At 45.1% G+C, this 17,702-nt stretch overlaps 1 protein-coding gene across 11 annotated transcripts in view; it reads right to left on the bottom strand.

The window, feature by feature from the left end:
* The window catches only part of si:ch211-285f17.1 (sickle tail protein homolog), an 85,925-nt gene that overhangs the window by 21,403 nt on the left and 46,820 nt on the right, over positions 1-17,702 (bottom strand). For 7 of the 11 annotated variants that reach the window (XM_061805440.1, XM_061805437.1, XM_061805442.1 and 4 more), the window contains exons 2-4: positions 15,525-15,814; positions 2,110-2,299; positions 378-576 (exon numbers count right to left, since the gene is read on the bottom strand). In XM_061805440.1, coding sequence (XP_061661424.1) covers positions 378-576; positions 2,110-2,299; positions 15,525-15,814 — 679 coding nt within the window. Of the gene's footprint in view, positions 1-377; positions 577-2,109; positions 2,300-4,322; positions 4,874-7,743; positions 7,894-15,524; positions 15,815-17,108; positions 17,133-17,702 lie in introns of those variants that run through there. The other 4 variants (XM_061805441.1, XM_061805447.1, XM_061805445.1 and 1 more) reach the window with 4 other exon arrangements.

The following is a 17,702-nucleotide window of genomic DNA, read 5'->3' as shown; positions in this document are numbered from 1 at the left end:
AGATCATTTCAGCAGATTTCGGGAGAAAATTATAAATAAAAAAAACTGATTCTTCAGATGCCAAGATGACTGAAATTCTCATCATCATGGGCCAAACAGTCTGCATATTAAATATTAGACAACCACAAGATTAATATTTGACGCATGTGTAGCAATACTGTGTAGCATTAGTAAACAATGTGATAGACACCAGTCAATTTTATGTCACTGACGGTTGATTAATTTCGTTTTGAAGCAACTATATAGCACAATTCCGACAGGCGCCTCGGAAACGTTCAGCAACTTATCTGACGGTGATTTATTTTCCGCATAACTGATATTTGGTCAAGGGCTCATTCCCGCCAAGTACACACGCACACTTGCACATCTGTCTTTACCTGACATCGCTAAGTTCGTAGTACATGTTCCTCATGTCGTCCTTGACGTAGACGGCCATGCTGGGCGACTCCAGCATCTTCATGGTGAGCATCTGCGGGAAGGCGCTGACGAACAAGGCCCGGACCGTGTCGATGCTGGTGACCTCGTTGGGCATGCGGATCTGTTTAGTTTCGTCGCCGTACTGCAGGTAGAGCACGCCTAAAGGGTAGTTGGAGCGCAAAATCAGTCGACGTACAGTCGTGGTACCTCTCTACTTTCAAGTGACCGAACTTTGACCCATTTCTGAATTCATGTTTGTGGTTGAACATTAGTAATTAAGTGACTTGGAATAGTTTCAATTTTCCATTCATTTTCCAGACTTGGTCGAGTTCCAATATTTTTTTCCCCCCATATTATTGCGAAAGAAATCTGGAAAGAAGAAATTTGGGGCTGCATTCTCCCCATACAGATCAAAAAGCACCAAACGGCGAGACTCTGATCTGAACTGGGTGTGTGTTGCGTGCGTTGCGACTTTGGAAAAAAAAAAAACAGATGTGTGCCGCAGAATGTCTGGACACGCCCACGCAGCACTTGTGCAAACAATAGCACCCCCGAAAACAAAATGTCTATGAAAAAAGTTTGCAGTGATTGTCCGCGCCAGAAGAAAGTAGCTCGATGTTCCGTCATATTTGTACGCTAAAAGAATTCCCGCAGTAAAATGAGCTTTCAAATCATCTGCAAAACAAAGTGCGCTTTTACTTGCCGTGACTTGATAAAAGAAGCGAGGGCCAGTAAAAGCTACCAGATGTCGGTGAGAGTCCGAGTCCAAGTCTGAGCCGCTAACAACTTTCCCCCCCTCGAGAGCGACTCTGTTAGCACTTTGCTTCCAGATGCTCGACGCGACAAGGGCATCATTGAGCTGACGCGCATGAATATGCAACGCCGACAAAGCTGAATGGGGTCCGCTTGTGATGTGTTCCCCACGTGGGACGGGTTCCACAAGTGCTGGGTTGGGGGTAAAGTATGGTAAACGGCTTCCTGTACAAAAGCTCTTGCATCTCAAGAACCCTGACCCAACATCCACAAGTTTCAAGTGCAGAATAGCAAGAAAACACAAAAACGCAATACTTACATTTCCTCTCTCACAGCAGAAGGAGCAACAGACTTTTTTGGGATCAGCGTTTTGCGTGCGTGTGTGTGTCTGTCACCATGGGAGGGACGAGGGAGTGAAGACCCATTTCACTCCACCCCTTTTGTCAACGCCATAAAACCCCTGCAGGGCGGCTTTTCCTCTTCCCTAAATGTTTTGCCCTGATGTGGCGCACCGACTAGCAGAGGTGGTAAAACCACTCACACTCTCTAGACGGAGAAGTACAGATGTTTGTGTGCGGTAGAAGTTGTGATTCATCTCCTTATTGCTGACTCTGAAATCATTTATCAACTTGGAAGAAAGAAAAAAAAAAGCCTTTTTTTGACAATGGAGAATAATTACAAAGTAAAAAGTCATCCATAAACTAAAAATCTGAATACCAACTAATCAATTTGATTTCACATATGACCCCAAAGGACAATATTTAGGCCTCATACATGCATGACAAGCTGGGTTCTCCGGCTGGCTGCAGACTGCCCGGTTCCGAGTTTGAACTCAAGAAGGAATTATTGCAAACAGAACGGAACTCAATGGGAAATTCTGTTTAGGAATTCAACCAAGCGGCACCGGCGCCGTGCACAATCTCGATGTCGACAGCTTACCAAGCGAGCGGTCTTTGGTCTGGTTGGTGGATCGGACCACGGGCAGACTGGCGCGAATCCGGCTGCCCCGGGTGAAGCCCGTCGGCGCGTCGACCTCGGACATGGCCTCCAGCGAGTCCAGAGACGTCAGGGAGATGTGGTCTACGTCCACGCCGGGCTGCGGGCTGGGACAGTGCTTGGGGCTTCTGCTCTGAAACCAACAAAAGATGCGACGTCAGGATCTGGGCACAAAGTTACTGTGGGGACCAGAAGTCACGTCAAGTCATTACTTGGGTTAAGCAAGTCATAAGTCAAGTAATACAAGCTGGCTCACTCACGATATACTTTAAAATTGCGCTTTGGCCCCTTTGCACTTTGACTATCTCTACTTGTGTAAAGTTACCTGTACTAACACATTCGCAATCATTTTTTTTCCCCAAAAGAGTCCCAAACCAGTCTCCATAATTTCTATTGATCATCTTGTCAATCAAACGCAAAACCGACAGAGTTTAGTTCATGTTTGACCAGCGATCAGTTAGCTAAAGTGTAAAATTTTGAAGATAGCTGAACGGTCTTTGTTGGTGTTGTTCTGTTCTCTTACATTTGACTTGCCGTCACAATTTTCCCGATTTACCAGCACTCTGTACCAGGATAAGTAGAACTTGTTCCTCCCGCTCTGATATTGTCTTATCACAAAGCAAAATATCTGTGGTTTGGGACAGCCAGCTGCACCAGGCAGATGATAACTGCCTGTTCATGCGTGTGTACGAATACGTATGACCTTTCATCGTTTATTATTTCTAAACTGCTTGCCTTGTCTCTTGTCTACGAAAATGGGCCACATCTTTCCCTTGACACTTAAAAACTAAATTGTCAAGTCTTCCATAAGCTTTAGCCAAGCAAGTCCCAAGTTCTAGTCTAACACCAGCCAATGTCTTGATGAACATGCGATAACATCACACAAACGATGCATTAAGTGTCTACGTTTTTCACACAGGAGCCCCCCCCCCCAAAAACGTTGCTACAAGTCATTACGGAGTTATGAGACGTGACGACGGGCTGTAATCAGATCAGACCTCCGCTAGGCGAGACTTCAATGTGGCGATGTAAGAAGCTCGGCGAGCTTTTGTGTTGCGTCGGTAAGATGATCTGCAACGCAGGGACGAGGTCTGGGGGGGGTTGAAGCCAAGGGGAACGGGGGCCGGGGGGTGGGGGGGGTCATGGAACAGTGGACTCTTTATGAAGTGACCTTCTCCTATCGCCACTGGCAGGCCAAAGACCCCCGTAAACACGTCCGCATGCGCATGCTGCTACTTTTTCCAGACGTTAGCATTTTGTCACAAAAGTTGACAATGTGAGGAGGTGAAAGAGTTTACACGTTCATTCAAGTTCTTTGCATCTCAGGGAATAGAAGAGGTCAGGACATACAGTATCCTACTGTCTAAAATTTATAAAAAAAATTCAAAAGTGACTGTTTCTGTACAGGCGGAACGGTGGATCAGCTGGCAAAGCATTGGCCTCACAGTTCTGAGGACCTGGGTTCGAAACTGGACCCGCCTGTGTGGAGTTTACATGTTCTCGCCATGCCTGCGTTGGCTTTTCTCTGGGCACTCCGGTTTCCTCCCACATCCCAAAAACATGCAACATTAATTGGACACTCAAAATTGCCCCGAGGTGTGATTGTGTGTGCGGCTTTTTGTCTCCATGTGCTCTGCGATTAGCTGGCAACCAGTTCAGGGTGTACCCCGCCTCCTGCCCGTTGACAGCTGGGATAGGCTCCAGCACTCCAAGCAACCGTCGTGAGGATAAGTGGCATAGAAAATGGATGGATGGATGGATGGATGTTTCCGGACACTTCGAGCTCACCCAGATTTAAACCTAATGAAGAACTGTGCATATGTGTAACCAAGGAAACTTGGGTAAATATATATTGACGTCATGACAGTAAGACAATTATTTTCTATATATTCTTGTGTATTTATGATGATAATAATAATACTGTACAGTTTTTATATTATTAGTTTTACCTATTTTTATAAAGGATGTAAAAATATGTTTTAAACATTTGTTGCTTGTAAAAATTGCTGGAAAGGTTATCATTAGAATGGTCTTTTAAAAAATAATTTCTCGCTATCATGATCATGCATTTCATACCTTGTACATTTATAAAATTGATGTCAAATAGAATGGTAGCTTGTTAGAACACACGACAAGATGCAGGGAGGCGGACTAACTGTGCGAGGGGGCGACTGGAGTGTCATCAAGTAGCTCTGAATGTCGAGCTCGGAGCGGAGCGAGGAGAGCATGGCCTGCAGAGACTGATGGAAAGGAAAAGGAGAGCGAGAGAGGAAATAAAAAATGGCAGTGGGAGGCCTGAGATTGGAAAAGGAGACGGCCATCGAGCCCAACAGAGGCGCCGTGGCAACAACGCCACGTAAACACAAAATGGAAACGTACAGAAAAGCGCTGAGCGTCGCAATTATAGACAAAGTCACTTTAAATGATCCGGGGGTTCATTTGATGCCTTCCCTACACGGTGGGCAAAAATTTGCTGAGTAGTAACTCGTGAAAATACGCTTAAGCCATCAGGGATTAAAAACCATGAATAAAAATGTGGCTTTATGCTGTTCATCCATGATGATAGTGAGAGGTGACTGGGAGTTGACGGGTCATTCAAAACCACGCGTGTGCTGACACTAGAGAGCAAACACTCTGAAACATTGATGTGCGTCCTCATTACCTCTTCAGCTTCACCTCATCGCCGCTCGGAAGGTTCTAGATTCTAGAATTAACGAAATAAAGCAATATGCAAGAGGAAGTCATCAAGAGGGCTTTGTGCAGGCTGTCTGCAGGTACATTACACCATAATAACCACGCAAGCAAGGCTCCTGACGGCGACGGCCGTCACTTTTGCCAATCTTCTTTCATCGCACCATCTTGGCCGGCCGCACCGGCCCACCCGTCCGTCTGACAGCTGACGGGTCGTTTGCGCGAAAGCTTTTTGTGTCACATATCGTACAAAACAAGCCCGTCGGGTGACTTGTGAAATTTGAATAGCATACAAATTAGGCGGCGGAGGGAGGCGTACGACCGCGGCGGCGGAAATGTTTCCAGGATGTCCTGAGTCGGGGTCACGTTTTCTGGAACAATGGCCGTTGCTCACTCATGCGTGCCTCTCTTTGTGACCCTCGTCGCTGCAAAACACACACGGGGGTGCATCGCAAAACACACATTTAGCTCTTTTTATCTAGTTTCTTTGCAGGCACACTTGGTTTTCTCTCTTCTACTTAACAAAGCACTATGTCGATATAATTTATGCATGATATTTCAATGCAATTCAAAATCCTTCACTTTATTGACTGTAAATATGCGCATAACTGTCTGAAAAAAGGCTTCCATGTACTGTAAACGGCAGAATAACTGACAACCCCGCAAATTTTTAATTGGCTATGTTAACAGTTTCAACCTTAAATATATGGCAAACTATGTTTTCAAAACGCTTTAATATTATTTTAACCTCATCTAACAACACCCCGCCCCTTGCAAAAAAAAAATATATGGCTTATTAGGAAACAATAACAAGAGCTACATTGTCTTGTTAGCTTGAACTTTTAAATAGCAACAGAAAGGAGCAAAAACTCTCTACAATGCCCACAAACAACTCGAGCTAAATTTAGCTTTTCCCCCCACCAAACAAACCAGTTACTACTTTCCTATTAGACAGGAGATTTGCTGTATCTTCTGGCATATTCATGTTTGAGAACACAAAAAATATGATAGGATTCCGCAAATGGTTGCGCCAATAAAACCTGTCTTGCTAATTTAAGCAAACTGTCTTCGTGTGACTTCAGATGCGCATTCCGCATGGCACATGCGAAGCACATTACACACATTTTGGGCAGGAGCTTGAGAAATCACCCGTGTGGAATTTCACAGAAGGTGCAAACGGGTTGCAGCAGGTTTTATTGCGCTGATCGGTGGTTTTCACGTACGCACCCTGAAGCTGTTAGCTGGGACAGCAAATGGCAAGTCTGGAGTCTCTCGTGTACGTGGGGCATGCGTGTGCCAATGAGAGAGAGGAATGAGAAGATGGATGACTTAGTCTGAGCTAAACTGTTGCCCTTCAGTGGGAAGACATCCATCAGAACATGTGGAGTTGATCACTGAATTAGCCTTTTTATTGCCTTCTCACATCTTGGGTAAGAAGATAGGCAGGTAAAAAGGTAGCCAAGACCGTACATACATGGGTAAGAAGACAAGAAGGTAGGTAAGTAACAGTACGTTTGGTAAGTAAGTAGGTTTGAAAAGAGAGGTTGGAATGGAGTTAAGAAGGTATAGGTAAGTTTGACGAAGATAGGTGGTTAGTTAAATGAGAAGGAATATGTAGGGAAGATAGTAATAGCATTGATAAGAAGGTATGGAAAATGATATTGAAGGTAAAAGGATGGTTAGGAGGTTAGTTTTGATAGTATAGGTAGGAAGATAGGAGGGTAAAAGGGTATAAGGTAAGTCAAAACAGTGAGTTAGGTATTAAGAGGATTGCTGGTATGGTAGATAAGAAGGGAGGCTAAGTAAAGACGGACCGCTTTGGGGAAGGATGATGTGATCCATGGATGGATGGATGGATGGTTGGTCCAGATGGGGGCAGTTTACGCTAGGCAGAAATCTGAGTACAACTCAAGTTTAGAGAGCCAGTGACTTTTTGTTGTAAACACCTGCAAGGTTCCTTGCATGAGAGCAGCCGGAGCTTCAGTTTATATCCTGCTTCGTGCTCAGACCTTTGTCTTCCTTAATGACATTACGGCCAAATCCCCTCCTCATCCATTCCCTTTGTGGCTTCCTCTTCTGATGCATTCCTCGTCTAATCCCGCAGTACACATTCCCTTGATGGACTTTCTGACTTGCGCTGACTCGTTAATTTGCGTATTAAGAGCGAGTGACTCTTTAGTCTCCGGCGTCATGGTTGAACGTGACTTTTGGAGGGTCCCTTTTTTCCCTGCCAGTCATTCAAAATGTGAACAGTCACAACAGAGACAATAGAGCGCCTGTCGACCGAGTTGACATTTCCGACGTCCGAACGCACGCCGTCCAATCGATTTCACACTCTCAGGCGTATCCAAATTAGCCTGGGTTATCACGGGCAGACATCAACCACTCCGCTGAAGGAGAGGGAAGGAGTAGTGGGGGGGGGGGGGGGGGGGGGGGTGCTTCAGGAGTCAACTTTGCATAACCATCAGATATGTTTGCCGCTGGGAACAGCAAACACTCAGAGCCACTGTTATATTTTACTTTTTTGGGGGGGCTTGGTACTCGTTTCAAATACGCTCACAAAAGTATGATCAGATGTAAATCAGACAATTCCAAGAATTTTACATATTCCCCAGTATTTGGGAGACTTTTTCAACTGAAGAATCTCTAATTCTTAAGGACTTTACATCACATGCTGTAGTTGGAGACAATTTTAAATGAGGATGTGGTATCCCAACATAGAGCAAAATATCAATAAGATTACAAAAACCGTTAAAACAGCTCTCTAAGACCCTAGTCAAGGGTTTTTTCATCGCATTTACACATGCATCCTTCATTTCAGATCATACAAATAAGCAGCAGGTTACAGGTTTATGAAAATAAAACATGAAACTATGCAGTATTTACCATATTCGGAATGTGTGGCGCTCCAGCCGCCAGCTACATCCATGTGCGAATGGAAAGTCCCTGGTCGAAAGGAAACCAGTCTTCCTCTGGGTGTTGTTTTAGACCTTGTAGCACTCTCTCTACAACGGTTCCAATTCCTGCCTCTTTTCTTTCTGGTCTGCCCCAATACTCCCTCCTTGTATGATTTCAAAAAGCCTCTCACCACTCATAAACATGTTCAACTTGGGCTCTGATCCCTCATGTCCCAAACAAAGAGACACCACTTGTATCCTACGGCGATAAGACTGCAGTCAATACAAGACACTCAGCAGGTGATTGCCAAAACACAGGCACACGCACGCACACAGATTTTCCCATCCTCAAAAACTCGATTACAAGGGACTTTATCTTAGTGAAATTAGACTTTTTTTCGTTACACATGAAAAGTGGAATGAGGACACGGATTGAGACGTGCATGGCTATCACGAGTAGCCCCACCAAATGTCTCAAGAAGCCTCAATCAAAACTCGCACATTTGACTTTGCCCCTCAAAATGTCCATAATTGCTTAGCTTAATAGTTTAATGAACAAACGAAGATCTTGGGGGAAAAAATGGCACCAGCAATCCATGTGTACACACGACAAAGACTCTCGGTAAACTGTCATGAACCCAGGCGTAGCTCCTTCCTGACATGCAAAGATCTTAGTCTATCATTCAATATTTACTTCAGTAATGATTCCTTCACAAAAAAAGTACCAGTGTACTTTCCAGAGCTTTTGTCCCATTTTACGATGTTACACAAAGAGCATAAAAATATACCAATGAATGTGTTTTTCAGAAAGTCGCTGAGGAGAGTTTCCACAGAACAAAACACCAACTTTGCTGCGTTACTATTCCACTTACATTTCTGTTAATGTCAGACAAAACACAGCCTGTACAATTTAAAAAAAAAAAAAAAAAAAAACTATTTTGCTCCAATTATTACAGGTCCAGACTCCACACACAGCAAGGATTGGCCGACCATTGACTCCGACGTAAACTCCCTCCTCTCTCGTCACTTCCCATCAAGGAAATAAACACAAACTATTTTGCTGACGGGGCGACGGGGCTTTAATGTGCCTGGACCTGCCTTTTAATATCGCTTTCGTCCAGAATAACACGCAACAACTCTTATGGCGCAAACCGGTGACTTGTGGAACACAAAGCGCAGCACGCCCATCCATTCACTCAGAACGGGTGAAGCTCTAATTTCACACGGTTTTGTTTGCGTGAAAAGGTCTGCTCGGGTGAACCGGGGACTGTCTCAAGAGAACAGAGGACAAATAGCAGTAGATTTTACATGACGGGAGGGGCCAAAATGAATTTTAAAAAAATGTGTACATACACAGTAATAAAAACCAAGCTGTTAAAAACGGAACATTTTCAATGTCAACTCTCATTGTTCCCTGAAATTATCCATTAAAAAGTTGGCAACGACAACAAACTGTGCCATAGAAATAGTCTGCATTCCCTGTACATATTATCCAGGAAATTTGGTTTTTAGCCAGCATTCATTTCTTCGCATACAAAGACAACAACCTGAGTGCAGAAAAGTAGCTCTGCACGGATTTTTTTCAGCAGACAACTCTCTAAAATACTAGCACGCTAGCAGTTGGTATGGTAACATACGTATAGCCAGAATCAACCTGAGTACAGCTGTACAGAAGCCATAGATGCTGGAGGTGCTATGTCACCATAACCTGAGCTCTGGGCAGTTTATAAGCACAACGGGAGTTTTCCAGGCCTAAAGGCGAAGTCCAGGTTTTCCCCGAGGTCTATGGCAAAGAACCATTAAAAAAAATAATTCAACCAACTCTATGGCTTTGTTTTTCTTCTGTAGGGGGGAATAAAGCGGGCTCGGTCAAGACGCTCCTGTCATCCTTTGTCCTCTGCCCTGTCTTTGAAGTCAGCCAATACAGTACCGTCGGCCTAAGGTGGAGTCCAGATGTCAGAACGGAACGCAAAGAACTGGAAAAATCAAAGCTAGAGAGCCACAAAAACAATAATGATGTCTATACGTGAGGGTTATTAACAGCACACTTTGGCGTCGTCAAACTTTACAGGTGCAGCTTTACAGTTGCTTAGGGCGACCTTAGCTGGAGCTCTTACGATTGGTGACAGTCAATGTCAAAACCCTTTAACGCGCTTCTCCACCTCGCCACGTTATGTACATCTGGAGATGGTCAAGGACACGTTCCATAAACTCACGGTAAAGTGATGTGAGTCACTCTGAATGTGGGAACAAAGACCAAACAAAGCGTAATAAGGCAGCTAAAAAAAAAAAAAATTTACTTGGTTACCTACATTTACACTTGATGGATGGCGGGACATCTAGAGATCAAGCTATTTGTATTCAAGAAATCAAAACCTCCATTTTCCAAAGTCCTTTTGTGTATTGCAACGATCAGCAATAAATCTGTGAACCTTGAGTGTTTTTGACCACTCCACCCCCCCCCCCCTGCATTCTCCTCTGCGTGAACTCTAAGACCCTGTTAATGCTCATCATCATCATCAAGGTCACGCAGACACTGCAGCATGCATCCACTCCCTGGAGATGAGCTCCAACTCCCGCAGGAAACAATCATTTACTGTCCTGCTCGTTGGCGTCACGCAATTGATTGTCATTGCACTTCCGAGCGAGGCGTCTGTTTCCAATCATCTCTGGACCGCCGCCAAAATCAGTAGCAGAAGTCGTTTTAATGACTTGGAGCACTGGACAAAAGTTGACGGAGTGTGCGCCTTGACCCCTTTGGGTGAAGAGGGAGGGTGAGGTGGGGTTCGAAGGGTGGAGCACCCCGACTGCTGAGGGCAAGCGGCGCATGCAGTGGCGCCGATGCCAGCGTCTGATCCGGCGTGTCACTGGGGTTAACCCCCACCCTGACATAATGCCCGATGATTGGCCTGAATCTGATCGCCGCTGATAACCAGTCAAACCAGACAAGGTTTTTTTTTTTTTTTCTTTTTCGCGACACATTGCTAGTGTCTTAATCAGAGAAGCTAATCGGGACTGAGCTCCTTCCAGGGTGCACTTTTTTTTTTTTTTTCTCCATGGCATAACACGGCCTTGTTAGCCCGAGCTTAGTCGGGATTAGCTTCTCTTGTGTCTCGCCTATCAGGCAGATTGTCAACACGATGAAGTTGAAGTTTTTTGTCATAAAAGGCGAACCTTTTGCATTCCTCCTGACCACATGTCAGTAGCTATTCGCAGGGGGTCGGGACCTAGCCCTGACACAAATACTGAAAAACCGCTAGTAACTGATGTCCACAATTTAAAAAAGTGAACTCTTAACGGCACCCCTAAATTGAATGGAGATCCTGCAAAATCGACAGAATTGACTTGAGAGATATCACTGTAGACTCAAAAACTGGTCTTACTTAACTGGTGTTTGCCCCAAATGGATCAATATTTGATCACGTGAGGAAACAAACGGAAATATGACCATGGGGGTGAAACTGAAATAAACAGTAAGGTGTTTAGCGGTACAGGGGCGTACCGCGTTCCCAAGTAGAACATCTTTGGTACGGGACAGGAAGTGGAGCTACCTTGCCTGGTACAGTAAATACAGAGCAGCTCAGCCTCTGGCTACCGGACGTCACTGCACGACGTGGTTTTGGCGCCACGTAAAACTCAAGTCACCCGGATCACGCGGACCTCCAGCAGCATTTAAACAGCTTCTTCCCAGGGTTTCCAGACTGAGAGAGTGTAATAACAATAACTCCTTGCGGATAAAGCATAACATTTGATGATTGACTCAAAACTCAACGCATTTCTGCTTACCTTGCACCAATCAACCAGTGGCTAATTTAATCAATCTTCCATCATATTTACTCTGTCGTTAAATGTGTTCCAGCTTAAATAAATGAGAAGCAGGGTACTTTTCTTCGAAACTATTTTCCAAATTTCTCAGTTTTCATGCGACTCCACATGCCAAGCATTGAACGGAAAAACACTTGTGACTATAAATATCAAACAATAACAACTAAGCACCGCTTGTAAACCGCCATGCACCTGCATCGGGATCATCCGAAACCGAAGACCTAAGAGTGTGGTGTACTTCCCAGAAGGGCGCACCTGAACACACCACAAGGACAGCTCACAGAGTCCTCGCCTGCCACGCAGCACAGGTAAAGATTTGCACCCTTGGGGGTTCAAGACCCGTCCAGCAAGCCGCGCTAAAATGGCCGCTCAACCGTGTCGAAGAAAACTATTCGCCTCGGAATTCACGGCTCATCACACACAGACACATACACACACAGGCGGAAGGAAGGAATTGTGTGTGCGCGTGTTTGTGAGCGGTCAGGCGATTCGGATGCCGTTAGCTCGTGGTGGTCTTGCCAGTGGGATGTTATCTCATCTCCACTGATCCGTGACTTTCGTGGCCTGGAAATTAAACGAGGAAGACAAAATACTGGAAAGGCGACTTAAATAAAACGCTCTCGAGGTGCGGATTCAGGAAGTTCATCATCTCGGCCATTTTTCCGTCTCTCCGCCTTTTGTAACTCAAACCTCCTGAGAGTGTTTTGTTGTCGTCGCCCGCGAGGCACGCACCGTCGCCAGCAGGGTTGCTCTTCCTGTATGATCGGCACGCTGACGTGGCCGGCGTGGGAAAAAAAATTATACAAAAATCCACTTCAGAACCACACAGTACGAGGCCACTTGTTGCTGTTCAATAGATTTTGAAACCGGAAATTTCAGTTTTGTTTTTTTTTATATTAGCAGATACTAGCATCATCATCATGTGGGGGAAAAAAAACTACCAGAAGTAGAAAATCACAAAACGCAAAAAGAATACTAAAATAGAAAATGGGAAATACAACTGTACATGTATTGAAATAATACTGTAAGATAATAAATATGATTTCATGATATTTTATGATATATTTGTAATGCAAAAAAAAACTATATCGTAATATAATAATACCATAATCACAATACATAAATAATTACAAAAAACACAATTCAACTGAAAAAAAAAACCATCTAAAATTCTATATATAATTATCTTTAAAAATGCCCCCTCCACACAAAAACCTTAATAAAGGCTTTAACTTAAACATGCATTACTGCCACTAGGAGGTCCCTCTCTCTAAATATCTTCGGCCACTGTTATTGTACAGTACATTATACCGGACTGAACAATTAACAATGGGTAGAACACAAAAACAGCTCCACCCCACTTATTACAGGGTTATAGCATTTGATTTTTTGCAATGGCGAACATATTAAATTAAAGAAGTAGGAATGTGGCAAAAACTAATACAGTACTACAGTAAAAACTGCCTTAAAAGCAGACATTCATTTTTACGCAACTCCAAATGCAAAACAGCAAAACGATTTGCGTAAAAACGGCGCAATCATCGCCACGTGACACATGCACAACACAACAGTGACAATCCCCTCATTTAAAAAAAGAACCCCCCCCAAAAAAAAAAACAACTTTTTGTTTTCATTTTGCAATGGAGGCAACGCGCACCTGCCCACAGCGTGCAAGTTGACAAACGAGCCTGCGCACGTCCTAAAAGTACAAGTACTAAGCAGTTGGAATCAACAGGAGGCCTGCCACACGGAGAAAAAGAATTCAGAATCTACCTTAATGGGCCACAATCAGCTGCAGGAGCAGTGTGAAAAAGTTGCTTCGATCATGTAAAACCATGCTATAATCCACGGGGCACGCTTCGCCGTTCGACCATCGCTCGTTCCCCTACTCTTGTCTCTCTCCTGCGGGCTCGCACAAGTCAAACGGCGAGCCCCCTCCAGTGGTGACATCACGCCGCGTCGCCATGACAACCGCCCGTGACTCCACCCCAGCCAAGCACGGCCGGGCCGCATCAACAGTGACTGACTGAACCTACCTGTCTGACGGGATCGCGACAATAAAAGTCCATTCCGCTGCACTCAGCAACAAAGTGCACGCTTTTGTTGCCCGTCAGGATGATGCAACGACTAAAGCAAGGGGGGGAAAAAAAAAAAAAAAAGCCAAAGGCTGGGTATTTTTGAAAGAAAAGGTCCAAAGTTAATTGAATAAATAAATATTTTTTTTTTAAATAAAAAAAGGCTGCAACTTGATTTTCATAACATTTTGCTTTTTATTCTGGATATAAATGCATCTATTCTCTTGCTCCCTAAAAAAAATACCTTTTTTCTGTTGGAAAAATTCTGAATCTTTTGTGAGGATAAGCAGCTTGGAAAATGGATGGGTGGTTGGATGTTCTACAATAAATAAATAAATAATTAGAGATGGTGGAGTTATGTGATGACTATGGAAGTAGATTAGTGCCACCAGGATTTTAATTTTAAATGTAAAGTGAAATAAGGTTTTAATTTGAAATGCCACAGAAAAATGGATTTGATCACATTTTCAATAGTTGCATTACAGTCTGACTTTTCAATGTTAACAATTCAACCGGCTAGAATTCGCTGTCTAAAATTCACCGACTGTGCCACCAGGCAGGGTTATTTCAGATCAGAACCAGAACCAGCCAATCCAGTTACGCTTTCTTAGTGTGTAATGTCACGTGACCAAGAAAGCTCGAGTGCGATTGGCTGGGTGTTCTGCCTGGTGGCACAGACGGTGAATTTTAGACAGAAAATTCTAGCGAATTGAATTTCAGACAGCGATTTGTCGCAACTATTTCAAAATGAGATCACTTTACATTTCAAATTCAAACCCTGGTGGCACTAATCTACTTCCATAGATTTTAAAATCATATCAGAGCATTTAATTGGTCCAAAGCTAAGATGGGGGAGTCAAATTTTAGCACAGTGTGGCATTGGCGGTACGGTAGCTCCCTTTAGTGGTACGCGAAGGAATAACCTAATTAAAAGTTGAAACTGTGCATAGTACATTTAAGTACTTTCGAACTGGTTTTGTGCAACATTAAAAGCCCGTTCCCCTGCACCAAGGGCGAAGGGGCCCACAACGTCCCCTCATGGCCTGACGCCAAAGTCGCCATCACCGCCATTGTTTTGGCTACACACACTTGCTTTGTCGCTCCCCTTTTGTCTGCCGTGAGCCGCCGCAAACAAACAGACAATGCGAGCAGGTGAAGCCCATCCCACCCTCGCCCCCGTCGAGTCCCTCAAAGGGAGATTGGAATTTGTCGGAGCGGCCGCTCGGAAAATGAATACAGTGCTTTGACTTGGGTCGCTGCGTCGCAGTGGTGGCAAGTAACCGAGTACATGCGGCGGGGGGACAACTTTTCACAGCGCCAGTGAGTGGAAACTGAAACCGCGCTGCCTGATGGGCCAGATCTACCAAATTTCCAAAATAAAATTCACTCTCGGAATTCACACAACAGCGATCAGAACCATTCACGGGAATGCAACTAATCGAATTTGAACCCGATCGCAAAAACGAGAGCGGCGATCACCCGTTTTTCACCCGTGCCGTGGCTGTGGTGAACCATCAACCACAATCGAAGCGATCAATCCAGTGGCGGTCTCGGCTTAAGAGGCACCCTGTGTGAGACCCCCCCCCTCGCCAATGTCTCTTATACATGGGCGCAAAGTAAACACACAAATGCCAACGATTTACATGTCATGATGCCAGGAGAAAAGATTTTTTGGGGGGAGGGGGAGAATGTTAACACTCCACCCGGAAATGCCGCCCTGTGCAGCCGCTCACATTGCGCATACCAGAAATGATCACCTGTTGCTGTGACAATGTGAATGTACACAAACGCTCGTGATGAGAAATTACTGCTAAAATTAGGAGTATATAAATAAATACTATATCCGAACTCGCCATCCGGGGCGGCTTACCTGTTCCCGCAGCCTCTCCTGGTGGCCCATGATGGCTGAGGCGTGATGGGGGTACTTGTGCTTGAGGTGCTCCAGGAAGGCCTCCCTCTTCTTGTCCATGTCGGGCGGCTGCATGGCCAGGATCTCTCGGCTACTCCGGGCCCCCCCTAGCGTGTGTCTCCGCGGGACGGCGCGTCCGCTGCCTTTGGCGTCTTGCCTGGAAGCGGGCGTCCCATTTGGCGAGGGCTGCCTCCGCGCGGCGTGCTCGGCGTCCTCGGGGGAGGTGACCCTCAAGTTGCTCTTGGTTTGCTCTGGATGGGGGCGGGGCCACGGAAAGACAAGGTCAAGACACGTGTGAGGTGCTGATGTTTGCTCGTCAACACAGATCGTATGGGAGTGTGTGGGTCCTCGCGCGGGTCACAAAGAGGGTATGTTTTTGTGAGTTTTGAGGCTACTCAGTGAAGATAAAGAAGGAAAAAGCAAATAGCAAAAAAAAAAAAAAAAAAAAAAAAAGATGTGTTATTGACGTACCCCAAAATGGTTGACTGGACATTAATTGGATACTCTAAATTGACCCTAGGTGTGATTGTGAGTGCGGCTGTTTGTCTCAATGTGCCCTGCGATTGTCTGGCAACCAGTTCAGCTTGTACCCCCCCTCCTGCCCTTTGACAGCTGGGATAGGCTCCAGCTCTCCCCGTCACCCTGGTGAGGATAAGCCGCAAAGAAGATGGATGGATGGTTATCTTCCTTTTACACTTGTATGACTGTCGAGAATTTTGAAATCTTCCTATAAACGATATTTCCCGCAGCAAAAAGTTGTTTGGAAATTAATAACAACTGTCAGCCAGCGTTACAATGGGAACTGATTGCATTTTTCCTTTTTTGTGGGAGGGGTTCTATTTATGACAATTGTCACCATGGGGGGCCGGCTTGAGTTTTCCGCTTTTGCAGCGCGTCGTCGTCTCGGAGTTGACAGCACAAGAAACACATCATCACGGCCCATTTTTTTTTTCCCAAAAATACCAGATGCAGATTGATCTCACACAAAAATGGTCACCGATGGAAAAGGGGAAATAAACTTGAGATGACAGCATGAAGCTTGGTAAAGGTTCTTTTCTCCTGTAGTTGAAGAACCATAGTTCAAGTTGTCTGTTCTTAATGCGCAAATATGTATTTTTCACTATATTATTCCGTATTCCACGCTGAGGCAGCTTCTTAACTAGCGATGAAAAAAGAAAATTGGTGGAAACCTTATGCAAATTTGATGAGCCGCCTTCCCTCTGTTTTGAGTTCCGACCGCAGATCTTTTGAGGAAACCTAAGCTTTGATCGGAAAACGCACGCAAAAAAAAAACAAAAAACGGCAAAGGTGGAGAACGATGCGGCGTCTGTCACCGGCACCACGGTCCCAAACGCCACCCCCCCATCCGACACGCTCCTCCGATTCAGGGCCACAGCACGTCTCATTTACTTCCAGACCTATTTTTAACTCCCAAACACTCCCCCCCTCGCCGCTCACTAAATTACACTCGGCAGACAAAACAAACTCGGAATGAACTGCGCTCAACCGTCGGAATGGCACGTGAGGATGGAAAAAACTCAATACCTTCCGCACGGGGACAATCTTCATCTGCCATTTCTTCCTCCATCACACCTTCAGCAATCGCGAAACAAAACCCCCAAAACCAAGAAAGTCGACGGCGAAGGGGGACGTATCTCCGGCTGACCTGCTGGCTGCCTGCTTGCTTGCTCGCTTTGAGATTCCAGGGGCAGCTCACGTGGAAGGGGGAAAAAAAAAAAAAAAAAAGAGAGGGGGGCTCGAGATAGGCCCTGCCCCGCCGCCCCAGGATAGACTGCTGGGGGATTTAGAAAGTCAACTGCATTCCAGGACAAAGTGCGACCAGCCTCTTTTTTTTGCCCTCGGGCTGAAAGATCTCGACTGCACGTATGGAGTGAATATCAGCACAAGCGGAGTCAGCACTGAAGTGGAGAATACTAACAAAAAACAACAAAAAAAAAAAAAACAACTAACAGGTGTCAAGTTGTTTCTCTGGACTTTGGTTGCAGGAAAACAAACTCTTTGGTCAAGCGTGATCGCGAGCTGAACCCTGGTGTCCAAGATGTTGTTCCATTTGTAAACAAAGTCTGATGGGGGGGTGCAGATGGAATGCACGGACCAAAGACAAGGCTCAGTGTTAAA

This window comes from Syngnathoides biaculeatus, chromosome 19 (genome assembly GCF_019802595.1).
Source record: "Syngnathoides biaculeatus isolate LvHL_M chromosome 19, ASM1980259v1, whole genome shotgun sequence".
In the NCBI taxonomy this organism is placed as follows: domain Eukaryota; kingdom Metazoa; phylum Chordata; class Actinopteri; order Syngnathiformes; family Syngnathidae; genus Syngnathoides; species Syngnathoides biaculeatus.
Note: the sequence above shows the minus strand (reverse complement) of the source record. Positions and strands in the feature narration are given on the sequence as shown.